This window comes from Amblyomma americanum, chromosome 7 (assembly GCF_052857255.1).
Source record: "Amblyomma americanum isolate KBUSLIRL-KWMA chromosome 7, ASM5285725v1, whole genome shotgun sequence".
In the NCBI taxonomy this organism is placed as follows: Eukaryota; Metazoa; Arthropoda; class Arachnida; order Ixodida; family Ixodidae; genus Amblyomma; species Amblyomma americanum.
Window position 1 is genome coordinate 18,369,315 of NC_135503.1, and position 27,864 is coordinate 18,397,178.

At 48.9% G+C, this 27,864-nt stretch overlaps 1 protein-coding gene across 6 annotated transcripts in view; it reads left to right on the top strand.

Moving 5' to 3' along the window:
* Window positions 1-27,864, top strand: part of Zw (glucose-6-phosphate 1-dehydrogenase Zw) — a 39,411-nt gene that overhangs the window by 5,081 nt on the left and 6,466 nt on the right. The window contains exons 1-6 of one of the 6 annotated variants that reach the window (XM_077631374.1): window positions 8,944-9,067; window positions 23,777-23,866; window positions 24,528-24,565; window positions 24,904-25,012; window positions 26,897-27,114; window positions 27,508-27,666. In XM_077631374.1, the coding sequence (XP_077487500.1) occupies window positions 9,047-9,067; window positions 23,777-23,866; window positions 24,528-24,565; window positions 24,904-25,012; window positions 26,897-27,114; window positions 27,508-27,666 (635 nt within the window). In that variant the 5' untranslated portion in view covers window positions 8,944-9,046. Of the gene's footprint in view, window positions 1-8,943; window positions 9,068-22,421; window positions 22,560-23,157; window positions 23,867-24,048; window positions 24,354-24,527; window positions 24,566-24,903; window positions 25,013-26,896; window positions 27,115-27,507; window positions 27,667-27,864 lie in introns of those variants that run through there. The other 5 variants (XM_077631371.1, XM_077631370.1, XM_077631372.1 and 2 more) reach the window with 5 other exon arrangements.

Genomic DNA, 27,864 nt, shown 5'->3' on the forward strand with positions numbered 1-27,864 from the left:
CGTTTTCTTCATGTTGTCATGGGTTTTAATGACTGTGAATTTCTTCCGCGTTGTACGCACCCATGTCCACCATTATTTTCGACGAAGCAGCCGTGACTAACTGTAGAAGCCTGGCATAAGAATCCATTCGGAGGAAGAGGAAATTGCATTGCCGGGAAATTTTAGAGCCGTTACTGGTCCCATGGGCACTTAGCACGCAACCTCTTGTTGGTTTTACACCAAAATATAATGTTAGCGGTGAGGCCCACAGCGCGGGTTAATGATTCCAGCAGAAGTCGGGTTATTGAGTCTTTCTTTCAGCATATAATCGTTGCGTTTTCCAGTATAAACTGAAAGCCAATTCACACCCATAAGGGTGTTTAAATGTGCCAAACTCAGGTCCTTAAACGCCTGATATTAACGTCTAAGGGTGACTGAAACAACAACGCAATGGGAGTTCATTTGGCCACAGTTAAGTGCACTTATTCGGAACAAGGGTGCTCTACCATTTTTCCACCCATCGTGGCAGAGCTAACTACATTTCTTCGACAGGTGCTGATCGTTTTGACGATGAATGCGCTCTTTAAAAGGGAAAACGATGTAATTTATCAATTGAAGGGTTTAACGTCCCGAAGCGACAGATGGGCTATGTATGAGTGACACTTCGGCCACCTTGGGTCCATTACGTGCGCTGATGTCGTTCGCTAAAAGAGGCCTGTATAGTAACCTCGACTTAGACAATGATTTAAGGATAATATTTGTTTGTTTTTTTTTGCCGCCCTGCTGCGATTGTGTCGTAATTGCGTCAATTTACTCCGTAAACGAATTTCCACCCTTAAAATGATGTTTAAATGTGTAACTCGAGCCTCAGTAGATGTTTCCTGTTTTTAGACATTCCTTTTTATGTTCCCCTTTCGCTGAGCTATAGAGCGGTGCCACAAGGGATAAAAATCGATGTGAATCGCAGCCGGTGCGTAGTGTCAAAGTCAAACCAACGCCAGATTCCACACCTTATGCTATGTGGAAGAAAATGCGGTACGCGGGCGGCGGATAATTGCGGCGCAGTCTTGCGTGTCCTGCCAAACGGAGAGAACGGAGAAAGCTCTCCTTCTTGGCAGCGGGGACACGCAGTCTGAGGCTGACCACAGCCGGAACTATACGAGGCAGAATAAAGCGGCGGCGCGAAAGTATCAGCGCCAGATCTCGAAGCGCCCGGGCAACGCCTTCCATTGATTGCCCTCTGTGCCTCTGTGCCGGTGCCGGTCGGCGGTTTGCCAGCGCTGCTGCTGCTGCTGCCGCTGCTGCTGCCGCGCACGTTTATGCGTATATGCATAAGTTAAATGCGGCAGCGCGCTCGACGCGTGGGCCGCGGAATATTCTGCTCGTACGACAGGAGCTTGTATGCCATTGCGTCTTAACCATAGATACACGCCCCGTTCTTCAGTGCTCGGACGATGTTCGACCTTGACAGAGTTTGTGCGTGGGCGGAGACGACACGGGCACGGCGCTGTACTACGCCTACAAAACCCACAGTCGCGCTTGGCGGGGTCCGCGTGGTCAGTCCATATGTGCGACCGCCATATTTCCCCCTTCCGTGCTGCAAAAAGCGCGCGCAAATGACGCGTGTTATTGCGATCTATAAGGACGCGCGGGACTCTACCGCGTGCGCGTCCCTTATGTATAGATCAGAGTGTAATGTACCGTGAGCGAATGACAAGCTTTGGTCGATGACGGACGTACAAGCAGGGATCGGAAAGACAGCTCAAGGTCCACTCGCTACAAACGATCCAATGTGGGTAGCGTATACGAAACAGTAAATCTTGACGGTCGTTCAGTTTGTGTACTGTCTGAGCCGAGTTGAGGTGCACAGTTTTGCCTTGACATGTTGTGCGCTTTCGCTATACGTTGCTGGAGATAAGCGATATAAAACGCACGCACAAACAATGACTATTTGTGCGCCGCCTGTGATTAACACGGTACACGTAGTAGTTGACATCGTGCTAATGAGCAAGCGGTTGTTATATTGGATGGACGTGACGATCGGTGTGTATACCCTTGAGAAAACTTGTATAAACTTTATTTATTCTCTCAACTCAGACTCTGCTAAGTTTATACTCCCGTTCAAATGTTGAAAGGACCACGTGCATAAACAATATGCATTTACACCGTTTGTCAAAAGAAAACAGCCCCAGAGGTTTCGTCAGTGACGTGTGGCTCGTTGTGCACCGGAAGCGTACGCTCGTCATTACCCCCCCCCCCCCCCCCTAAAAAAAAAAGGTATATAGAAGCTACGACTCCCAAGAATGCTGCAAGAGTCCCACTAAACGGCCTATAGATTCAATCACGTTCGGCTGATACTTTTGACAAAGACTGTGCATGCGTAGTTTATTTCCTTGGAGTCGTCTGGTTTGGTTAGGTTAAGGGGGTTTAACGTCCCAAAGCGACTCAGGCTATGAGGGACGCCGTAGTGAAGGGCTCCGGAAATTTCGACCACCTGGGGTTCTTTAACGTGCACTGACATCGCACAGTACACGGGCCTCTAGAATTTCGCCATATATATGTTGAGCTCTGCTGCCACAGTGCAAAGTATAAAGTGTTCCACACCGTATGCTGTATGCAGATCTCATGGATCTCATGGCCATGGATCCCATTGTCTCATTTGGGGGGGGGGGGAGGGGGGGGGGGGGCGGGGGGGCACTGTTACGTGTACTCCTTGCGTCTCACGTTGTAAACATGTAACCAAATTAATAAAATCAGATTTTGTACGCACACGTGTGTGTGTGTGTGTGTGGAGGGGGGGGGGGGAGCCTTAGCATAATATACGCTGACTGTTCTCGCAAAGATTCTCAGGGGACCTCATGTACTTTTTCTGACTTTTCTAAACTCTGACGCGAAAGATTCCCAATTTCACCGCTCGGGGTTTCTCTCTCTCTCTATTTCTAAAACATCGCGCCTGAGCACTTAATTGAGCACCCAAATCCACGAACAAGTCGGAGGCGCCGCTCTACAGAGGAAACGCCGTCAGCGCGCACGTCCTCAGTTGGCGCTTTGTGTCTTTTAACCATGAAAATTTCTGGGTATCGCATTTCTGCAGTATGAATTTACTGGCGAGTAGGGGGTTGCTCTAAACAAGATCGGTTTGGCAGTTCCACCCCGGCTGCTCAAGCGCTCCAGGTCACCTGCATGGTACCATCAATCACCACAATCACGCCACTCAGACTGGTCTCTGTCCCAGCGACCAGCGCTCACCCTCATAAAAATGGGCTATGTAGACAGTCTACAGACTTCTTATAGTCTCTATTGCCTTCCTACAGATATTTCTTTTCGCCTACTCATAGCCTGTAGAATGCCTATAGACAGAAGTCTATTAAGATATATGGCCATAAATCTATAGATTGTCTGTAGACAGTCTATAGGATTTGTTTTTGTTCTCTAGGGTTTGTCTATATACAGAGTCTATAGATGAGGAGGAGGAGGGACTTTAATGGAATGGGAGAGGTCTGCCTGGTTGTCGGTCGGCCTAGCATGCTACTCCAGAAGAGTCTATAGGCTTTATTGACAGAAGTCTATGAAGAGTCTATAGACTGTCTAAAGGAGTCTTTGCAAGGACAAAGGCGATAATGCCAGCCCAAGCCACGTGCTCGAGTGTTTCAAGTCAGCGGACGGCGTACGCGTGTACACGCTTTCCGGGCCAGCGGGTCAGAGCAAACCGCAGCGGCGCTGTTTCCTCCGTGGTGTCCGTGCAGGCTCGGCTGCTGCGACGGACACGCACCGTCGGTCCGCTTGCGCATGGGCGCGCGCGCTGCTGCGGCCGAGCAGTCGGAAATCTACGCCCGACGGGGTCCGTGCAGCGGAGACAAATGGGCGGCGAAATGAGGCCCTGAACAAAGAGGCCCGGAAGCAACGAAAATGACGGCAAATCCGGCGATGGCGCGGAAAGAGAGATTAGAGGCGGCTTCCCCGCCTGCCGCCTGCGCGATGCGGGAAAGAAAATCAGGCACATGCCTTTTGTGAACCCACAGGTATGAGTCATGTAGTGCGTGGTGCGATGCGGTGGCAGTGTACCGAGTGCAAGTGCATGCTTCGCTGCGCATGATCGCTGGCGGAGGTTTCAACAAAATAGTTTGGGGTAACGGAAAGCTTGTCGGCGGGCATTTCAGTCGTGCCGTAATGGAAGGGGTGAAGGAGGGAGTGAAAGAAGAAAGAGGGACCCCGTAGTCGAGGGCTCCGGAAGAATTTGGGCCAGCTGGAGATCTCTAACGTGCATTGACATTGCGCAATACACGATCACCTCCCTGAAAAAAATTTCTTTAGACATATAGACTGTCCATAGACTTCTGTCTGTAACGTCTATGGACTGTCATAGACAAATCCTAGAGAATAGTCTACAGGCAATACAAATCCTATAGACAATCTATAGACAATCTATAGATCTATGGCCATACAGTTGTAATAGACTTTTGTCTATAGACACTCTATAGACTGTGTATATACAAAAATAAAAATCTATAAGAAGGCAATAGAGTCTATAGGAAGTCCATAGACTGTATATAGACCACTTTTATAAAGGTTTTGCATTTCGCCTACATCGAAATGAGGCCGGGCGAAATGAGGCCTCCGCGGCCAGAATTTAACCCGCGTCCTCGGGCTCAGCGGCCGAACACCGTATAACCACTGAACCACTGCAGCGGGCGGAGGTTTAAAAAATTGCGGGAAGATCAGATATATCTGATGCGAAACTTCTGCGAAAGCAGTTACTTTATTGAAGCAGTTACATCGCTAACGTTTACTGTCCGTTGCCTACAAGGTATTTACTAAACGAATCGCTTCTATAAAATCAGTGAAACTTCAATAAACCAAAGGGATAGGCTATAGCTTTCGTGAAGGCTACTCGACAGTAGACCATATTCATACCATCGATCAGGTGATACAGAAAGGCGCAGAATATAACCACTGTGGCCTTTACAGTGCATGGTTAACAGAAAGATATCATATTTTCAATTTTTTTCGTTTAAATTTCGTATAAATTTTGCAAGTAAAATGCCGGCTGAGCAATTGTCAGGGGCGTGACGAATTGTCACGAATTGTCAGGGGCGTGACCTTCAGTTCATTTTTCATTTTCGTCCTTTCATATGGGCGCTTCTCATTGCGTACATTTTCCGTCAGTTCTAAATTATTATTCGCTTGCTCTGCCATTTCTAAGTGACGTATTCTGCCTGGGGACAAAAGTTTCCGGGACGCGATCTTTAGGAAAAACGTTTATTGCAGCTCCACCTCGCTACTCAGTCGCCTGATATTGTATGAAGTGGGTGGAGCGCACTTAGCAGGTACTCACAGATCATGAATTGCAGTTCCAGAGTACCTCTTCCTTTCTTCTTTCACTCCATCCTTTATCCCTTCCCTTACGGCGCGGTTCAGGTGTCCAGCGATATATGAGACAGATACTGCGCCATTTCCTTTCCCCCAAAAAAACAATTATTACTATTATTAGTTCCAGAGAAAAGTATACAACAGTTGTGTCCTACCGCTGCTCACCGATTGACAGAAACTTGGAGCCTAACGAAGAGGGCTTAACTTCGATTAAGGACGGTGCAGTGAGCCGTATGGAAAGGAAAATGAAGGGTGTAGCGTAGCGTTAAGAGAGCAGAAGAGGGCAGAGTGGGCCAGACTCGAGATAATGGCGTTCTAGTCAAAATCAAGGAGAATGAATGGGCATTGGCAGGGAATGTAATACGATGGTAAGATATATAACCGATGATCGTCAAGGTTAACGGAGCGGATACCATAACAAGGCAAACGTACACCAGGAGGCGGCAGGAAGTCAGGTGGTCGGAAGAGATTACGAAGTTTGCAGGGATAAGGTGGCCGCATATGACACAGGACAGGGTTACCTGGAGGGATATGGGAAAGGTTTTTGTTCCGCAGTGGGCTATATAGTTAGGCTGGCGATGTAGATGATGACGACGGTTAGAAGGAAGGAACAGAGGAAAGAAAAGACAGGGAGGTGAACCAATATCTGATTGGCTACCTTATAGTTGGGGTGAGGGACGGACGCAGTCACCTACTAAACGAAGAGAGAGAGAGAGAAACTTTTCTGGTCGCGGAGCTTGATGGCGACATCTGCTGCATGTAAAAAAAAAATGCTCAGAGATCGGCTTCCTCGCCCAACAACAGCAAAAGAAATGCTCCAGAATGACAGCCGCAGCACTTTCAGCGTTACAAGTGGGAAAGGAAAGGAAAATCTATTATAAAAAAAGAACGAATAAGAAAAGGCCACCCGTTGCCAAGCGAGATGTATAGTATACGGCTGCGCCCACGACCTCCGTATATGTGGCGCGTTTTGGCTTCTACCGGAGGTATATTGCCTGTTTCTCTATGTTGTGTAGTTATATTCTATCCAGAATAGTTTACTGCATTCCCGTTATAAACAAAAATAATGACGGTAGTAGCAGGTTCTGGGCAGCGCGAAGCAGCACGAGGATGATACAAGAGCTCTTAGCAGAGCTCTTTGTGCTGTCTCTTCACTTATCGAGTGCATCAGCTAATGCGACAATGACCTTTGGATTACTACGGCCGGCCTCATTAGCACAATGCATGTCTTCGTGGCTGATCAGTTCCATTCGCAGACAGGGGTTGGTACAGTTCTTCATTTGACAGTTTCTCGCTCGGGGTAGCTGGCGGGGATGGGGGGGGGGGGGGGGGGGGGGCGGGGGGGGGGGGGCGGGGCGGGGCGGGGTGCTCTTTTAAGACAACCTGTGGTTGGAGCGCTGAACTTCTCGAAATACATATACCGGCAATCCAAATGGAATGCGCTTGAGGACAGATTAGTCCCTTTTTAACTCCCTTATAGTAATATAGGTGTTTTAAGCGTTGCTAGCTATTTGTATACGAGTCCGCCTATTCGAAAGTATTTCCATTCCTGAATAAGACTGAGTTACTTCCCCGGCTCACTTTGGCTTCGAAGAAGCGCGCCAGTTCACGAAAAAAAAAAAGAGAATTAAATATGGAACAAGCGTTCACACCTCAAGACTACAGTTGTTGAAAATCCTTTTACTGTAGAGTAAGAAAGTATATGGTCAGATACAAGGGAAGTTTTGTGCGTTTTGCGTCATGCTTCGGGCACTTCAGAACCATTTGCTTCGTCGTAGTGAGACTCCCCTTCCTCTTTGTACAACTGTATGCTTGTGCCGCATTTAATGCACTAACCACACAGACGCCTAAGCTACCACGCCTGATCGCGTGAAAGTGCGTTATTAAGTGACGCATGTGGTTTCCTCGGTGACCCACTTTGGCGCTGCAGCGGGCTGGAAAGCCCTTTAAAAGGACCGACCTCCAACTCGGGCCACCACAGAACAATGGTGCATTCAGAACCGCAGCCTTGTCTCGCGCCCCGAAACGAGTCTCAGCGAGAAGGAAGCTTGCAGGCAGCAGTCGAAGGGGGAGGGAAGGAGGCACTCAGCATTGCAGAAAACAAAGGAGTGCTCCGTGAGGGGGCGAATCGCGCCACCGGGGGACGCGAATAGAGATAATTGGGGTAATTTTGTGGCGGGACATTCCGCGCAACGGGGCCTTGAACTTGAAGGCCGCTGCCGAAGCCGGGCTTTGCAATAAACGGGCGCCCTTCCTGGTGCCGCGTCTGGACACATGTTGTGTCCGCTTGAATATATCGGACAATTGCGTTTAACCCTATACGAGCGGCTTACGGCGCATATATAGAAAAGGTTGCAAACATATAGCACGCCGCTCTGCTTCCGCTCACGCTAGGCGTATAGTTAAGGAAAAACGAATGCGCGTGAGAGACGCCGATCGTTCCTGGTATTGCGAAAGTCACGACGAACTGTCGGCTACACGTCAATGGGCGATGTATGCCTATGCGGTCGCGACCTCAACCGGTATGCCTAACACGCGAGTTCACTACAGTTCACTATAGAGAGCATATCGGTTGCCTTACTGCTCCCTTTCCCCCGTGCGGAGGGGCCTTCCCGCCTCCGAGGTGCGATTTGACTAATCATTTAACGACATCACACACCATATCTTGTCTCATATGTCATTAAGAATTATCCTCATATTGCAGCTCATCTTACTGTAGCAGAACTTTTTGCTGGGCTAGTTTGTGCATGATACGGAACGAATAAGCGACAACACAGACGAACACAAGAAAATAACACCCCTGTGTCTGTGTTGGAGCTTATTCTTTCAGTATAATCTTACACTGTCTGCAATGATCTATACAGGCTACACTCCTGTCTTCACAGCTTCGTCAAAATGGCTATTTGCAATCTATACATAGTCGTATGTTCATATAGGCCATATGGTGCAGCCATTTTGAGCTGTATACAGTTGAACCGATCGTTATAACGAAGTTAATGGGGCCGGGCGATTACTTCGTTATAGCCGTAGCTTCGTTATAGCCCCTGTTGACCTAGCTCCCAAGGAAACTGTCATTCCTTCGTTGTATCCATTATTTCGTTATAACGGGGTTCGACTGTGTTTATAATTATTCACTGCTGCTAGCTTTGCGAGCAGCGAAAGTGGTTCTCGTATACGCCTTCACTAAAGCCTGCAATTTTCACTAACGCGAGGCCGCGTCCGCTATTTGTCGTGCTCCGTGCACGCACAGCCAACATGCAGGGCCCGCGGGTCCTCGCGAAGCAGCCGACTTTTTCCTTTTTCTCGCCCTGTCCGCGGAGCGCGAAGTACTTCTTGCGCGCAGACGAAGCTCCGGTTTTCCTCTGTACGTACGTGTATGTACACGTTTGTGAGCGTGCGTGCGTGCGTGTACAGAGACACCACTCAGCAGGGGTGTTCACGGCCGGGAGGCACGTCTTCCGACGCCCGTCGCACCACCACCACCACCACCACCACCATTGAGCAGGAAAGGGAGAGGAAAAAAAAGAAAGAGAACCGCGCGGCGTCTGTTCCTGTACCAGAGGCTCACTTGTCGCGTGACGGCTACGGAGCTGCTCGAAGAGCCCGGGACAGCCCGTCTCTGCGTCGCTCGAAAGCGAGCCTCCAACCACGGCGCCGGTAGCTGCTCGTACACAGCCGTACACGACGGTCGACCACGATGGTGAAGTCCACGGGACAGGTGAGGCCGTGTCTGTGTGTTTATACTGCGAGGGGCAGCAAACACAACGATCGCGGGCGGTGGTGCGTATACATACCGTGGTAGATATCTGTGGCATGTTGTTTGTTTGCTTGCTCCGTTTACTGAGCGCGTATATGTTTATTTTCCTACGGCCGAAAATATGATGCGTTTACATCCGAAAGCTTCACACTGGATGACGTGTAGTGGAGGGCTCCGAAATCGGATTTGTTCCGAGCTTATGAAGCTGCCAGCAGAATATCAAATGGAATGCGCCTGACGCTTTGAACGCGCATCGAAATAAATGAAGGCGGGAGGGAGAAGGGCGGAGGAGATGTTTTTGCATAGTGCACCTACAAAATATTGCTACCATCGCAAATGCAGCCAGAACATGGAGTCCATGTTCCAGCAACTGGACGCCGCGGCAAGCAATTTACACAGTCCACGTTTACCACCCGTGCTGTGCGTGGTTGTGGTGTTTATGCACAGGCGAAGTTAGCCTATATACAGACGGAATGTCGGCAATTGCTCCGCCTGAATCACTGAATGTTGGTGTCTCTATACCGCTTTCTTCTACGAACTCCAAGAGTATTTTTGTCACTGCTCGCCGCTAATGTTGACTGATGTTTTAAACTAATTTAAACCCTTATGTAGTTGCTCATGCGCCAATATAAACCCAGCATAACTTACTACTACTCAACATTATACGTTCTTTCATGGAGGCGAAAGAAAACGCTTCTATGCTGTGCAATGTCAGCGCACATTAAAGAACCTCACGTATACTATAGAGGCCTTCAATACGGTATCTCTCATAGGACTCATATTCAGCCTCGGCCCCTTAAACCCCGTATTACAAAAATCATACACTTGATACGTACGCACAGAGTTTTCTTTCTATAGCCTTACAGCACGGTTCTGCTCAAAAAGGCGGAACGACATCAACCCGTTAGAACGGCAGTGCCCCCCCTGAGAGGAGGGAGATCTACAGGAGAGGCCTCATTAAGGGGCACCGCCCCCCCCCCCCCATGCCCGCATACTCGAAAGGTTCAAGGTCACTCCTCGCCAGTCGAATCGCTAAGCATCACGATGTTGAAATCTCAAGCGCCGCGATTCTGAGGAAGCCAAGCAAACAAATAAACAACAACATAGAAGAACGCGTGCGCTTTCAGGTGCGCGCAGTTAATTGCAGTACCGCCTATTCTACTGTCGGCAATAACAAAACCGCGCGTGATGTGGTGGGGCGATGTTTTCGTGTCCGCTGCTCCTTGACGTGCATGATGCCAGAGATGGCTGTTATCGGTGACCCCTCCTGCACCTTAGACAGAAGTGGACCGCTTTCAGAGGGAAATGCGGCGCTCTTTAAGGAAAGAGGAAAGCGCGGATTTGTGTGCGACAGATCGCCCAGCTTATTCACGCTATTCACGCGGTAATTCAGACTGAAGAGGAAAATTCAAAGCCTCGCGACGCCACCGTCCGTGCTCTTGTATGCCGTCGTCACCGCTCCATATAGTGCGGAGGATGCCGGAAAAGTACGCGTGAAGGAAAAGCGACAACAAAAAAAATCTAAGTGACCTTGACCGATGTCGCTTCGTAACCTGTTTTTTCGGCTGCTATCTACAGCTGTTTTATACGCGTGGTTAATTTGTTTTAACGTGCTGATTACTTTTTTTTTAAACGAGCAGCGCAAGTGTTAAGTGGATCTGTGTGTTGTGAGCTAGTCTCCTCTTTTTAATTTTTTTTTTGTAATCCAGCTTTCAACGCTCACGACTGGTCGCACGTAGGCGAAACCGTGCTGCACGTACACCTTGGAGATTTGTAGCCATTTTTCTCTTCCTCAGGCTGCAAAATCTGGGGGTGCGTTCGATTGATGAGGGAGGTAGTTAATTTCTAGAGCATGATGTTACACCATATATTCGTTTGTCAAATGGTTCAGTCGGCGCGACACGTTGCACAAGTAGGCGGGGCATTTCTCCTTGGCACTATAATATGAACTTCATTTGCAAATTATTTAGAAGACGACGGAGGTGGCCACAAATAATTCACAAATTCACAAATAATTTGAAACTTTGGCCAGAGCTCGCAACCGCGAAATACTGTCAGCGCAAAAGGTGGCTGCTAGGACCATGAGTCGGTGCGAAGCATAACTCGGAAGCACTCGCACACGTATGCCTCTCCGCCGAGAGTTCCACGACTCCTGTTAACTAGCCTCCTCGGTCATTCCCCTTCGGGACAGCGTCCAACCAAATCGCTTCCCGCTCAAGGTCGACCAAAGTTCGGGTCACCGACCCCCCTTCCCTGCCTGCTGGGAACGGGGGGAAAGGAACATCGTTTTGTCTGCCCCGTCCCTTGGGGACGGGGAAGGGGAAACGCACTCGCGTCTGCGGCCTGCAGGCGCGATGATTGACGACTCGGAACGCAGAAATCTCCACGAGGACACAAAGCAGCAGGATTCGCGCGTATTTGGGGGTACTTGTCTCCCGAGCCGCCCGCACTCGCCTACAAAGAGAAGCTCTGGCTTTCGAATAGACAATGCTTGATTTCCTTGCGTGCTCGCGACAGATGTTGTTATTTATTATTAACGCTGCTTGTTTTATACGACGTCCTACACATGCTGTCACATGGTGGTGAAAACGCCTTGAAATAACAGACGAGCTGGCCAGCGTGGCACCAGGACCAGCTGTTTATTGGGCACCCGCATATTATTGACTCGGCGGCGGAAATCGCAAAGAATGAGATCCGCAGTCGCCGAAGAACAGAATCACAGCCGCCCTCGGCAACATTCTCGAGATGAGGCGCGAAACCACCTACTATATACAATCCCACATAACGAAGAAGCTGTTGCGGGCGGCTGATATATCATTAGAGATATATGGCTCCGTCTCGCGTCACAAAGTGGTAAAGCCGCGTGCCGGCGGGATAGGGTGGGGCTCATGTGTGGCCAGGATGCGACCCCGCTGAGGCGCTGGTGTTCTGATTCGGCCCACATCCTAATAATATTGAGGCATTTCGACATTCTCATATAGTCTGTGCCGTGTATTTTTTATTCACCACCTTCCCGCTATGGATATGCCGAACAAATTTATGGCGCATTGTTTCTCGTTATTGTGTTTTGTATATTAAGTTCTTGTCTTCATTCCTTGATCCTGCAATTTGTCAGCGGTATATGCTACCTGGAGCGCGTCATCGGTATGAAGTATACAGGGTGTTTCACCTAAGTCTTTACGCAATTTTTAAATATAGGGCCGCCGCGGTGGCTCAGCGCTTATGGCGCTCGGCTGCTGGCCCGAAAGACGCGAGTTCGATCCCGGCCGCGGCGGTCGAATTTCGATGGAGGCGAAATTCTAGAGGCCCGTGTACTGTGCGATGTCAGTGCACGTTAAAGAACCCCAGGTGGTCGAAATTTCCGGAGCTCTTCACTACGGCGTCCCTCGTAGCCTGGGTCGCTTTGGGACGTAAAACCCCAATAAACCAAACTAAATATAGGCTTTTAGAGTTAGAAGAGCGCTTTTTTTCGGCATAGTATTGTCAACGGTGTAGTATGCATCAAAATATAGCTAATACGTGCTAACTAGCAGGATGGTTAACTGGTATTTAATAGTTAACTTTCAACTGTTACTTTTAGGCTCCTTAGTAATACCCATGTCAGATTTTAGAATTTCGATGATGCGGTTACTGTCGGCGCAGTGGCCCAACAAATTTTGGCTGCTTCCACGAGTTACGTATTCTGGAGAGGTTGCTTTGCCTGCAAGCTTCTCGAAAGAGCGTATATTTTGGCACGATGTAGCCAAAATTTGTTTGCTCACAGCGCCAAGGGTAACCGCGTTTTCGAAATTTTAAAAACTGTTATGACCCGCCGCGGTGGCTTAGTGGTTAGGGCGCTCGAGTACTGATTCGGAGTAGCCGGGTTCGAACCAGACCGCTGCGGCTGCGTTTTTATGGAGGCAAAACGCTAAGGCGCCCGTGTGCTGTGCGATGTCAGTGCACGTTAAAGATCCCCAGGTGGTCGAAATTATTCTGGAGCCCTCCACTACGGCGCCTCCTTCTTCCTTTCTTCTTTCACTCCCTCCCTTATCCCTTACGGCGCGGTTCAGGTGCCCGCCGATATATGAGACAGATACTGCGCCATTTCCTTCCCAAAAAAACCAATTATTATTATTAAAAACTGTTTTCGGTATAAGTTACGGTGGGCTGCACGCCTCTCAATAATTAAGGAGCCTAACAGTAATAGTTCAAAATGAACTCTTCGGTATTAGTCAACCAGTCTGCTATAGTTCGCACGTCTTATCTGTATTCTGATACACCGCTGACAATACTGCCGAAAAACCGTTCCCTGCGCGCTAGCACCTTCAGTCAGCAGAGCAGAGTAATAATAATAATAATAATAATAATAATAATAATAATAATAATAATAATAATAATAATTGGTTTTGGGGGAAAGGAAATGGCGCAGTATCTGTCTCATATATCCTTGGACACCTGAGGGGCGCCGTAAGGGAAGGGATAAAGGAGGGAGTGAAAGAAGAAAGGAAGAAAGAGGTGCCGTAGTGGAGGGCTCCGGAATAATTTCGACACCTGGGGATCTTTAACGTGCACTGACATCGCACAGCACACGGGCGCCTTAGCGTTTTTCCTCCATAAAAACGCAGCCGCCATGGTCGGGTTCGAACCCGGGAACTCCAGATCAGTAGTCGAGCGCTCTAACCACTGAGCCACCGCGGCAGGTAGCAGAGCAGAAAGTGAAAACGTGATCTGTGAACGAGGGATTTTTGGTTGGGAGAACTGAGCTACTTCGGTCGCCGCTACGGCAGCGAATCACGAGGGGTCGTCGGGGACAGGCAACAAAATGGAGAAGGTATTTGACGAAGCGGCAGCGAGTGAACAACACCGCTCACGCCCCGGAAAAACAGTCGTCCCACTCACAGCAGCTTTGGGCCTCGATCATGGCGCAGCTTTTGCAACGCTGCGCGGTTGTGGTGACACATAGCATTCACACCTTCAGGGGATAACGGGAACAGCTGTTCACTTGCGTTTTGTGCCGACGTATATTCACTTACATAAAACGCTACTTCGCTTTGGTTCGAGCGGGACGCACACTGCGGAGACGTCCTTGGACGATAGTTCAGAGTGAGCTCAAGTAATCCGATTTTTTTTTCTTTTTGTCCTAGGTGCGATCGCGCACGCGAGGAATGATCAAAAAAAGAAGTGAGAGCCCTCGGGAAACAACGAGACACTTTTGAAGCCGGTCGTGTTCTCGATTCAGAGAATTAAGCCCGTTGTGAAAAGCGTATGGGCGAAGATTGCAGGTCTTGCGTGACTCAGAAACTTGGTGCCCGATACACGACGCTTCTGTTTGGTATACGACGTTCGCATTTTAGGCAGAAAAAATTTTAAAAATCTTTTCCTTTCACACCAAATCCCTCTTGAGGTCCCGTACCCAGAGCACGCGAAACGAGCGTTTCTCTCACCCCATTGCACGCACGCAATCTATATGCACGACCACTCCAATCTGCTGTACAATCATAGAAGGCAAAATGGTGACTAACGAAGTGCACTAATAGTTCAGGAAAGTCAGAGACGAATAATAAATGTATATATCAGGTACAAAAATAAAGTAATGATGGAAAAGCAGCAACACCCAAAAAATATTGGCAGCAATAAGAAAGAAATCTTTAAGGATACGGACGCCGCGCCAAGAAGTATATAGGACAGTTACAACCTGTGAAACCGGTAAAGAAATGCAGCAAGAATAGAACCGCTAACAAAACCAACATAAAACACGCCTGACAAAAATTGAGGCAGTAACAGAAAACGAACTGGTTGACAAATATCGGCCGTGAAAACCTATTATATGGCGATTGAGTAAAAGCGAAGGCGTGCTTTCACACTTGATCACGTGCTGGATCATTCGAAAATATCCGATTATTTCGTGTTCTCTAACTTGGATCAACCGCACCGCTTGCCATTGAGCGAGGCCCGAGCCAGCGATGTCTCAACCTGACATAATCAACAACAAAAAAAAATTGTTGATTTCTTTTTTGCGTTAAAAAGCAAGACATTTTGACAGATCACCAAGTCACAAGCTTAATCGAAAAACATAAAAAACGACACCTTTTTGTTGTGCTCTTCATTTCTTTGTTGTCATCAATTCTGATAAACTATATGCTCATAAACATGATAACATCCAGTTTAGCGTAACACAGAGAGGTCTTTTAGTGTATTCATAAAGAAAACGCAACTGTGCGGAGTATAGGCACCTCTGGCTGACCCTCCCACTGTATTCTTGGCAACCGATGGCAGTTCCGGGAAATGGAGTTCCGCAAACAGCGTTCGCAGTAATCTATAAACTGATATGAATCAGCCGATCTGCGTGAGCTAGGAAGTAAACACCGGCCTCACGCAAGCGTTTGTCCCGGTGCCAGAATCAACAAAGCATTGGGGGCTCCTCTGGTATGTTGACATAAAAACGAATTTCACCGGGGCGCATGTAAGGAAAATAGCCTGCTATATAATGTTTACCTCTGCCACACACCATATCGCATAACTGCGTGCCGAAGTGGGGGTGGGGGGTTAAGGTACGGAATAAACATGCAGCGAGCCTGTTGTGGAGAAATGAATGCCGCGGTGGATGTGGAGTGAGTGCTCAATAATCTTCACATTTGAGTATTATAAACCGGTTTTTGGGAAAGGAAATGGCGCAGTATCTGATCACATATCGGACACCTGAACCGCGCCTAAGGGAAGGGATAAAGGAGGGAGTGAAAGAATAAAGGAAGAAAGAGGTGCCGTAGTGGAGAGCCCTGGATTAATTTCGACCTCCTGGGGATCCTTAACGTGCACTGACATCGCAGGGCACACGGGTGCTTTATAGCGTTTCGCCTCCGTCGAAACGCTGCCGCCGCGGTCGGGTTCGAACCCGGGCACCCCGGATCAGCAACCGAGCGCCCTAACCACTGAGTCACGTGCACCGCGGCGGGTAGTAGTAGTAATGGTTTATTTAAAATAACATAAAAGGAAGGTAAAAGATTTTTGCTAGCCCCGGCTTCTGCCATCACGTGCGGCGGCACCTGAGCTGGGGCAGCGGAAAGAAAGGATAGCAGGCAGGTGGGAGAAATGAAATAAAAGAGGTGAGGGACAGAAGAAAGACATGGGGGGAGGTAAATTTGGTACATTTGGTACATTTGGGTATTCTGGTTGTGAATTTCGCTGTTGAACATTCTTAGCTGTAACTTTTAGTTCTAATACAGATTTGATTCGTTCTCAGTGTCTACAAAAACGACAAATTCGAAGCTTCAAAAGCGCGCTTCGTTCGGGGGAAAACTCTCAGCCGCGACAACGGGTGCAGCCGTAAAGCGCACGCGTAGTCGCTGGGTCGTCGGCAGCGGCGAACCCGTTCCGTCGGCCGTGAAGAAAAAAATATGTACGCCATAGCGAGAGGCATGGTCAGCGCCGACAGTGATGAGTGATCCAGCCCGGCAACGGATAAAACCTGCATGCGGTAAAAACCTGTCGACGGCTGCCGTGCATGCGTGAATACGTGTACTGCGACTTATACAGCGGAGCCTGCGGTGACGTATGAAGAGGATTTAGCGCTGCTAGGGATAAAAGAAAGAAAAGAGTTGAAAGAGAAAAGGAAAGGAAGAGAAGAAAGGAAAAGAAAGACAGAGAGAAAAGGAAAGAGAAAGAAAAAAGGAAAGAAGGAAAAGAAAGAAAAGGAAAGGAAGATAGAAAGAGAAAGAAAGAAAAAAGCTTTGTGAACAACTCGGAGAGATCTAAAGCGAGTATGCATTGAACGCCTGAAATGCCGGCGAAGCTAAATAATTCAAGTTACTGCCACAGCTTTCCAGCAGGGAGCCGCGGTGACTCGCTGGCCATGGCAGTTCGCCGATTCGACCCCGGCCGCATTTTGTTGGGACGAAATGCAAATTAAAACGCCCGGGCACAGAGAATTCGGAGCACGTTTAAGAGCCCCGGGTGGTCTACATTGCGTGACGCGATCTGCGGAGCCCACGCGTTAACCGTTAACAACTTCCCCCCTCGCTTGTAGCTCTGCGCTGCCACGGAATGCGTCCCTCGAGGGACCGTTTGTGTCAAACGTCACCCACGCTCCCCTTTTTGTCGTGCGCTAACCCTTTAAGCACCGCATAATTAGGGTCACGCCCGTCGCGCGCAGGCAACGTGCCGTAATCTATGCAGGTGACGTTGTATACACTCTTAGAGAATAAGGATACTCGATAGCGGCTCGGGACAAAGGAGGCAGCGAAACGAAACGAAAATAAAGAAAGAAAGAAAGGAAGAAAGAAACCAGTCTGCGCGTTACCGCCCGGTGCCAGCTTGCTCCCAGACAAAAAGCGCCGCACTAGCTCGAGAGGTCGTCGCGGCCCCGTTCGATAATGCAAAACACCGCCCCCGGCCCGCCGCCTCAGTCAGTTCACAAACCTTACGCTTTTTGTTCTTGAACCGAGAGCGGCCTTCATTCGGGCAAAGAACGGGAAAAGAAGCGAACCAGATAGTAAATAAAGGAGATCGGCTCGGAGACAGGAACGCGCGATCTATCTGCAAATTGAGACAAGAGTCGCGCGAAGAACAAAGACACAGCCTCAAGGAGCTATAGGTATGTGTAGGAGCGCAAATCTGCCGCGTGGATCAAAGCGCGGCTGAGAGAAAGCTATACAGCCGAGTATGAGAGACAAAATCAAAGCAGGGTAATGTAAGGTAAAGTAATCGGTCTAGACGGAGACCCCCTGGAGAGCAAACAGCGCTTTGTCTCTATAAAACCATGCAACATTGTGAGAACTAAGCGTACATAGCAGCAGCCGATTCGGGGTGCGATGGGTTCAAATTCCAGCGGTCAGTTTCAAAATTTTGAAAATTTGGGAGCCTGCAGATTAACATGCCGCCTGTATCTTTATGTGGCAATAAATTAACTGCTCTAACGCCGCCGTATGCTAGTATATATCCAAATATTGCGCCTGAAGAGGCGCCACGATTCTGAACCGGAGTGTCAAGGTTTTTTAACCGCGTGACTAACAAAACTCCCAGCCACAAGTACACGCAGTCTTTCTCGCATGAGATCTGGTTTATTCATCCACCGAGCCGCGCAACAGTTGCTAAATACGCTCTTCAAAGCCTAGACTGAAGTGATCATCATGGAGGGTGGAGTGAGCGCTTAAGCATTTTTCCCTCAGCTTTCTACAGTGCTGCACTGTTTTGACGATTCAAAGGTGCTGTTGAGAAGCGAGCGACTGCGCCGCTCTCTCAATCCTGGCGGCGCGCGCGAAGTCGTGGCCCAGATTGCGCGCCGTTCAAAGCCATTGCGAGGCGGCAAACGAGGCGGCCGTCGTATAAATCACTGCTTTCGGGGTCAAAGCACCGGAACGGTGAATATAACTATGTGCGTACAAAACCCTCACGCACACACGCGACTTCGCTGTTGAATATATACGCGCGGAACTCGCGGGACGCCGGTGCCTGGCGCGCCCCGTGCTCTTTACAGCGCCCAACATCGGCTGCTATAGTTTGGGGGGATGTAACGAAACTAACGTCGAAACTGTCTGCGTTGCGTGAATGGTGGGGCAGGGGGCGCTGTTGTTGTCAGCGTGTATGTGTGCGTGCATGCAGCTGCACGCTTCATCGTGCAGCTGGCTGCCATTACAAGGATACCTACAAAATTACACTCTAAACACGAATGCGCCTATATGGGAGTAAAAAGGGAATCTCTCTCGCACCCCCTTTTTTAAAAGGGAGTCAGAGGACAGTTTACTTTCTTTTTACTCCCTTCTGTTTACAGAGTAGGCACGAAGTACATCTTACAGCTTGGTGATTAGAAATTGGCCAAACAGGTCAGAGGACACAACGGTTTCAGGTCATCGCATGCCCACGGCAATTACGTAAATTGTAAGCCAAGGGGTTTAACGTCCCGAAGCGATACACGAGCTATGAAGGACGCCGTAGTGGAGGGCTCGGATTAATTTATAGACCGCCCGGGGTTCTTAAAAATGCACCGTCATTGGCAGCTTCGCGCAGCGCACAAGCGTTTTGGAACGGCCGCCGTGTCCGGAATGGAACCCACGACCTTGGGATCAGCAGCCAAATGCCAAAGCCTATACTGAACCACCGCGGCGGGTCGCTGCCGTTATGGGCGGGGCGGACTTTACTCGGAGAATATATGAGCTGCTAATTTTAGCAAAAAAGACTTTTAAGCACCGCAGGTGCGCTAAGAAAATGTTCGACAAATTGACTATTTGATTCGATTATTTGAAGTAATGGTAGGGTTCAGAATAAGCAAAGGCGTGCGCACAGGAGGGACAGGGGGTGCCCCCGTAATTATCCCCTTAATCATCTAAGGAGGCGCAAAGTCTGCCCCATACATTTACTTTGTCGGACCTGTCTCGGCATTGTTTGCGGTGCAGTGTTATGGCCACGCAGGTTTTTGACGCTATCGGTGGCGTTGCGTTCAAAGAACTGTTTACTAGCCGGGTCACTTTGAGGCAATCTTTTCAGTTTCTTTTTCGCAGTTGATAGGTCGCACATTTTCTGCGGTTTATAGTAATAATAATAATTGGTTTTGGGGGAAACGAAATGGCGCAGTATCTGTCTCGTATATCGGCGGACACCTGAACCGCGCCGTAAGGGAAGGGATAAAGGAGGGAGAGAAAGAAGAAAGGAAGAAAGAGGTTCCGTAGTGGAGGGCTCCGGATTAATTTCGACCACGTGGGGATCTTTAACGTGCACTGACATCGCACAGCACACGGGCGCCTTGGCGTTTTTCCTCCATAAAAACGCAGCTGCGGTTTAGAATGTAAATTCCTTCGGAACCGCGTTGTTACATTGATACCTCAGCGGCGCTGGGACTGCCTTCCTCTACCGACGTTGCACATGAAAGTAAAATGTACTGCTCCGCAATGTTTTGCATATTTTGCGCTTCCATCAGAATGAAATGAATGTTTTATAACCATTCCTCACCTTAGCGCCGTGTTTTGACCGTAGGAGCATCGGTATAGGACGGAGTTGGGAAGGGGGGTGGAGGAATGCAGTTAAACTTTGCTCTCCCTAATGGAGAACCCTGCATGGGCGCGCCTATGGCCATAAGACTTTGCCATCTTGGTAGCTTTCTTTTTTTTTTCTCTTCCCTTCTTTCTTTCTTTGTTGCGATTAGTCAAATGTCCATCAACTGGATCACATGCAAAGCAACCGCGAAATGAAAATACAGGGCGTGTAAGGTGACAGCAGTGTCAGCAGCCGTGCGCGAGCACTGTCGGTAGGTTGCTATGGCAACGACCGATAGCACGCGCGTACGCGTTTCCTGGAAGGCTTAAAATAAACTGACGCTGTGGGGACATATTTCGAGAAGTTTGCGGCGCCGTATTTTGTCTTTTTAGTCGCCTGGTGAGCAATTGCTTCGTTCGGCTGTTACGCGGCGGCAATCCCGAGAACAGGACGATCATGACATAGATTACGTGATGTTTGTTGGCCTGCTTCTTTCAATTGCTTGTCTCAAGACGGGCGGGTAAATTGTGCATGGGTGCACGCCTTCATACATGTTCTGACTGTTCTGGCAATGAGGCTAAATTGGGCATCCGTACAGAGAACACTAAAAGGAAGTATGAATGTCGAAACAGTTCTTTTTTTTTTTATTGTCACGCTATTTTTCGAGATGCAACCTGCACGGCGTGAAAGTTCGGGCAGACGGGTATATACATTGCTCACAAGCCCAAAGATATATCGACCGAGTGCACGTGCTCGCAAGCTCAATAGTTTCGACCTCAGGCCTACGCACCCCATGGCAACGACCGCGGTTGCAGCAACGACAGTTACACTAGATAGCTCACCCGTTGACTTGGGCCCGTAAAGTTATAGTATATTTTCTAGTCTATGTTATCATTGCTGGCGTGTGCATTGTATTATTTGTATTGTGAATAGTGTGTGTCATTGCTGCGCTTTATTGATCTTGATTGCCAGTTCAAGTGTGTTTTCTTATGCGAAATTTGGTGGCCGCTAGCAGCCGAAAGAAAAAAAAAGCAATCCTTCACCCCTAATAATAATAATAATAATAATAATAATAATAATAATAATAATAATAATAATAATAATAATAATAATAATAATAATAATTGGTTTTGGGGGGAAAGGAAATGGCGCAGTATCTGTCTCGTAAATTATTGGTTTTGGGGGAAAGGAAATGGCGCAGTATCTGTCTCATATATCGTTGGACACCTGAACCGCGCCGTAAGGGAAGGGATAAAGGAGGGAGTGAAAGAAGAAAGGAAGAGAGAGAGGTGCCGTAGTGGAGGGCTCCGGCATAATTTCGACCACCTGGGGATCTTTAACGTGCACTGACATCGCACAGCACACGGGCGCCTTGGCGTTTTTCCTCCATAAAAACGCCGCCTCCGCGGTCGGGTTCGAACCCGGGAACTCCGGATCAGTAGCCGAACGCCCTCACCACTGAACCACCGCGGCGGGGCCTCGTAAATCGTTGGACACCTGAACCGCGCCGTGAGGGAAGGGATAAAGGAGGGAGTGAAAGAATCTTTCAATCCTCCACCCCTCCTCCATTCTTGTCACCCAATTTATACCGATCGAGTAGCCGATATACAGACAAGAGCTTTGTGGTGAACAGATTTACAGTTTTTCACTTTGCTTTTAAAGGCGGCTGCGTTTTTATGGAGGCAAAAACGCTAAGGCGCCCGTGTGCTGTGCGATGTCAGTGCACGTTAAAGATCCCCAGGTGGTCGAAATTATTCCGGAGCCCTCCACTACGGCACCTCTTTCTTCCTTTCTTCTTTCACTCCCTCCTTTATCCCTTCCCTTACGGCGCGGTTCGGGTCTCCGACGATATATGAGACAGATACTGCGCATTTCCTCCCCCCCCCAAAAAAAAAAAAAACAATTGTTATTGTTGTCGTAGATTTATAGGTGTAAATTGGCACTTAGAAGACTTTTTTCTTTTACGTCTGCATATTGTCATCGAGGTGTCTGTTGCTTCAGTAAAGTTCACTGCTCTTTTGTTTTATTTTTTTGCTTTATTGTTATTTTTGTTACCTTCAATAAATTAAGGCGCCCGGTACTGAGTCGTCGAACTGCATGAAGGTGTTGAGCACCCGTCTGTACCTCACCTTTCTTTTTTTAACAAACAGAACCGTATTTTCAGCCTCTGAGTATCAGGAAAGTGTTTTCGTTCGAGAGGGCGTCTTCCCGTTAATTTTTCCTGTCTGCGCGCGAACACTAATTGACGTGGCTTGCCGATGACCCCGCGTATACGCACAAAAGATCCCGCCAGCGATACCAAGGCAAAGCGCCGACACAGGGAGGCCTTTATCGCTGAAACATTGATGAGGCGCGCCGGACAACCCCAGCGAAGCCGAGAATAGGCTGCCACCCTCCGCAGGCCGACTTCGGCGAGGCGCGTACGCGGATGGCGCTATTCCCCGGTCAGATGAGGGTTTTACCTCTTTCTGCCCCCGGCTTCTTGTTCCTGTTCTTGGCTGCGCCCGTTGTAAGTACAGGTATCTGTCCCTCACATAGCACGCAAGCTCGCGCGTACGCCCTATCAGACGCAACGCGTATACGCCCCGGTAGCCGCGTTCGCCCTAACATACGGCTCTCAACATTGTCGCCCGGGCTCTAGGATGTGTCTCAATGCCACGTCGCAGCTTGTCACCCGACCAGGCGGTAGCGAAATTCAATTTCAGACCTGCCAATCATGACAGCTATAGTCAAGGATAGAGCGCGCGCGGCGCGGTCGTTGCACTGACTGCCAAGGCGTAGAGCACTCGCCCCCCCCCCCCCCCCCCTTCCCGTGAGGAAGGAGAGAGCGATATACTAACAGCTGGCACGTTCGTTTTATCGGCATCTGTTTTTGGGACCCAAGATCGCACCACCAGGTTCCGTTTTTAGATGCCTTATCGCATAGCTCTTCTGACGCAGGCGCCCTCCGCGTGCGCTCCTCGTGCTGCTAAGAAGACATCAGCCGAAGCGATCACGCGTAATGCGAAGAGAAACGGAGGGACGAAAGGGAAAGCAAATGATCGCTCCGAACGCGACACTCGAGAGTGCTCGATAACGCTGGAAAGCCTCTTATGATCGATACAGTCAAACCGGCGCAAGACCCAACGAAAGAGACGCGTACGAAGGCGCGATCAATCCGTGCGCCCGCCCGTCGAGCAACACAGGGCCCTTCAGCCAGCTGTTGATCGCAGAAAACGCCCGCCATCCATTCAAACGCAGCGCGCGCAAGCCGGAGACATCGTGCCAGAAGAAAAGCGAAAGGCGTTTGACCAAAAACCGCAGGCCAAGTTTCCCTCCGCGCTCACTCAGGGTCGCAAACCAGTTTGAAAAAATCAGGGGGGCCGAAACGGGGCGTTCGGTTACGACATCGTCGACGTACGGCCGTGACGGGCCGCGCACGCAACTCGCGATCGGAGCGCGTGGCAGAGGCCAATCAGCCTGCGCGCGGGACGGTCGCAAGTTCCGTTGGTTTTCCAGCGGGGCACGTGCCCGTCGGCGTCAGGCGGGGCGCGCTGATCATCCGCTTCCGCTCGTCCGACCGCCGCCCGCCGCAGCGCGCGGCTACAAATAGGAGTAGTACAACGCGAGCCATCGCCAGCCAAGCTGGGCTGCGTTCAGAGCGGCTCAGTTAAGCCTCGTGTCGCCGTCGCCGCCGTAGACGCCGAGATGCCTCAAACATCGTACCCGCCTGACCTCTCCCCGCAGTGCATCGCTCTCCTCAAGGAATCGATACACCTGTTCGAGGAGCCCGTCCAGGAGGAGCAGCTGCACATCTTCGTCGTGCTCGGCGCTTCGGTGAGTATACGCTACACCCGCTCTCTTCGCCCCGCTCACTACTGCCCCGCTTGGTTTTGGTTTTGCACCGCCTTCTCTCTTCCCGCCGTGCGCGCTCCTCTCAATGTTTACCGACCAGCGCTTAGCGACGGACCCGAGCTTGGCTGTTAAAAACAAGCGGCCACGTGGGAGCGACGTTCACTTGTCGCGGTTCTGTGATGGGCGTAATTCGGAGGGAAGCTGCGCTGTCTCCCGCGGGCCGCGACGCGCTCAACGGGCACGCAGCGCACACGAGCGACAGCGACGGCTTAGCCGTCGCCGTGGTATTTCACGAGCTCGTAGGTCATCGAGGGAGTGTATGCATGTGGACTAGGATGTGTGCTGCATGGGACTTGCGGTGATCGGCCTGCACCACTCCTGCACGCAGTAGTTTGCCTGCTCCTTCTACGCCGGTGCGGTGTTGAGCCATGCCGCCCGAAGCGCATCTTCCCCCTTCGTTTTCCTCCATGTAGGTGCACGCCAGATGCGTATAATTTGGCCGCACTTTCCTCGACTTCCTCCTTGTCTCGCTCCTGCCGGTGTGTGTGACGCACGAACTCGCGTGTTGTGCAAATCGCGCATAGATTTTTCATTTCTCCCATTTTTCCAACCCGCTCGTTGCCTTTTCTGTTTTTTATTGTAGGGAGACTTGGCAAAGAAAAAGATCTACCCAACTTTATGGTGAGTGCTCAATGTAATAGTGCCTCTGTTGTGTTCACGGTTCACTCCATGCAGGCGAGAGAGGAAAAACAAAATCGCATTCCTGATGATAACTTTCGCCGGAAAATGTATTGCATGTATCGCCAGTTCTGGAATGACGGAAATGGAATGTCAGCTGTAGAAACTTATAACTCAACTTGTTCAGTGCTGTTGGGAACAATAGTCTCCGGTGTGCTCCTCGCTGTGTATTCTGTTGCTCTGCTTATTACTATCAAAATCCGGCGTTCTAAAGTGACGATAATGTTGTATGCTAAGTCTTTGGGTCAGATCGGCGAGAATATCCCTTCTCTCATTTGCAGGGCACTTTTCAGAGATGGGTTACTGCCACAGAAGACAAAATTTATTGGATATGCCCGTACAAAAATGACCATACAGGAGCTGTGGGGAAAAATCACTCCCTTCCTCAAGGTAAGTTTGTTGTACGTGGCACATGCAGGAAACAAGTTATTCAGTGTGTGCGTGCGTGTGTGTGTGTGTTGTGATTCACTGTTCTGTGAAGATAAAGGTTACACAATGTACTCTGCCAGCTGGCAATATTGCTGTCTGTTTCGAGACAGATATCAGTATGTGCTACAGCCCTACTTTACGCGCAATATAGACTATTGTGCTTTAGTAATGTGCTTGAAGACAAAATTTCATGTTTCAACTTTAGTTGGTCGTGAAATCATTTTCCTTATTTAGTTCTTGTTTGGCGATTCTTGGTGTGTAGACTTTACAAGGGATGCGTATTATAGCCCTTGATTGTTCATTTTTCGAAAGTGGTAAGCTCGATCCTGGCTGCAAAATGCATTCTATCGCACCCACGCTGCCATAGAAGTGTTGGCGTGAATGTGGAAACTTTGCCGACGAGAGAAAGTTAGCAGGGCAGCATACTGTGTAATGGGGAAAAGATTTTGTGAATTATAGTATGGTTTCTGTTCATAAGGTGTTGGCTTCACTGGATGCAGAAAGGCTGAGAGAACACTGAATTGAGCCCTTCTGTTGAGTCGATTCCCTCTTCATTTTCTTATATTCATTAAATTGTGTACAGTGAACTTCAGTAATCCCATTTCACATTAGATATACACAGTAGAATCCCCGCTGTAGCAAACTCTGATATAGCAAAGAAACTGCGGTCCCATTTCGCCCCCCATAAACTACTACAAAGAAAAGTTTGCAGTGAAGAGCATCTGTCGATGGCGGCAAGTGGATCGCGGCGCACTTGCCGCGTAATGACGTCACGACCACAGAAGTAAGGGCTAATCGTAAACCCAACAGTTGGAGGCAAATGGATGGCCACTTTAATAATAATAGTAATAATAATAATAACTGGTTTTGGGGAAAAGGAAATGGCGCAGTATCTGTCTCATATATCCGTGGACACCTGAAGGGCGCCGTAAGGGAAGGGATAAAGAAGGGAGTGAAAGAAGAAAGGAATAGAGAGGTGCCGTAGTGGAGGGCTCTGGTATAATTTCGACCACCTGGGGATATTTAACGTGCACTGACATCGCACAGCAGACGGGTGCCTTAGCGTTTTGCCTCCATAAAAACGCAGCCGCCGCGGTCGAGCTCCACTTAAACGGCATTTTTTTTTATATGGCTTTACCACAAGGCTTGTGAGTTAGGTGGGGAAGCAAACTTTTCGAATGCACTGAGGCAGTCGGGCGAAGCGCGCGGCACGCGCAGGGAAAAAAAAAGGGGGGGGGGGGGGGGTGCTAGTTATTAATGTTTGCAGCACCAGGCAGCGCGGAGCAGTGAAGTGGAGTGGCACTGGGTAGGTGGTTTTGCCGTGCTCAATTGTGGCTCGCACGTTTCTTAACTATTGCCTCTTAAATGACTTCGAGGTTGCAGAAGGCGATGCCATGCTCATGCACAGCTTTGGTTTCCATATGGAGTCAAACTCCCTTCCCACTCCTTCATGTTATATTCGTGCATCTGCGGTACTTCCATGGCACTTGGGAAAAAATAGAAAACATGGTAACATCAAATGTGATAACTGAGAACAAATCATTAGCATGTAACTGGATGATAAAAGGAGGATGGAAAGTATTCCTAAGTTTCTTTTCTTAACCAACACTGTGTACAGTAAGCATCCAAATTATGAGACAGCAGCCATGACAGCACCAACAACTTATAGAGTCGAGATTTTTACTGGTATGAGTGACGTTACAACAGAGGGGTCCTAATGTAAATAATTATATGCACTGTTTGTCACACAATCTCAGGTTCCCTTTTCGGGTTGTCATACGGAGTTTATCATTCTAGTTATAGCAATGCTGTTCGTAATCTGGCTGGATTTCTTTGCTAATGCAGATCAAGGAAGAGGACAAAGGTCGCTTCAAGGACTTCACCCAGGTCAACTCTTATGTGTCTGGCAGATATGATGTGGGCGATGACTTCGCTGCACTCAACAAGGAAATGCAAAAGCTTGAGGGTGCTTCCATTGGGAACCGGATGTTCTACATGGCGTTGCCACCAACCGTTTTTCAGCCTGTTGCTACAAACATCAAGCAACACTGCATGAGCAAGCAGTGAGTCAAGGCAGCAATGACTTTTGCATTATCAGTGTTACTTACGCAATTGTGTTCACTTTGGGAAACATCACTCATACTTTTTCTGAAATGATCACTTATCAAGTGACTATAACTGCAAAAAAATGTTTGGTGTTTGTAGATGTGGGTGTAATCTGAGTGATGATCTCGTTCGAGATTTAGTCACTCCTTTTCTTTTTCTTTTTTTTCTGTATTTACGTATGAAGCAACCTTTACTTTACGGGTGGTTTCTTATGGTTGCACGAGTTCTGTCGTCGCACATAGAGCTCTGGCTTTTATTGGCTATATTAAAGTATACTGCTTGCAAATGTTGTTTGCTTGTAGGTCAACTGTTGTTGCCTATGTGTTGTTGTCTTGTTTCATTTTTTTCAGGGGTTGGACACGTGTTGTGATTGAAAAACCTTTCGGGAAGGATTCAGACACTTCTGCTGAGCTTTCCAACCATCTGGCATCGCTCTTCGATGAATCTCAAATATACCGCATTGATCACTATCTTGGAAAAGAGATGGTCCAGAATCTCATGGCTATAAGGTGGGTGATAGTTTCACTGTGCTATGCAGCGTTATGGCTCCAGATATTTGCCTGAAAATGGAAACGCCTAGTCTAGTTTTTTAACAGTGTGGTGTTATGTTCTGTTCGATTTAGCTTGCAGTGGATTTCCTAACTGTGTTACCATTGCCTGGGCTGCATTTTTCTGTCCCCTTTGGGCGGGTTTTGGTTGCCGCTTTA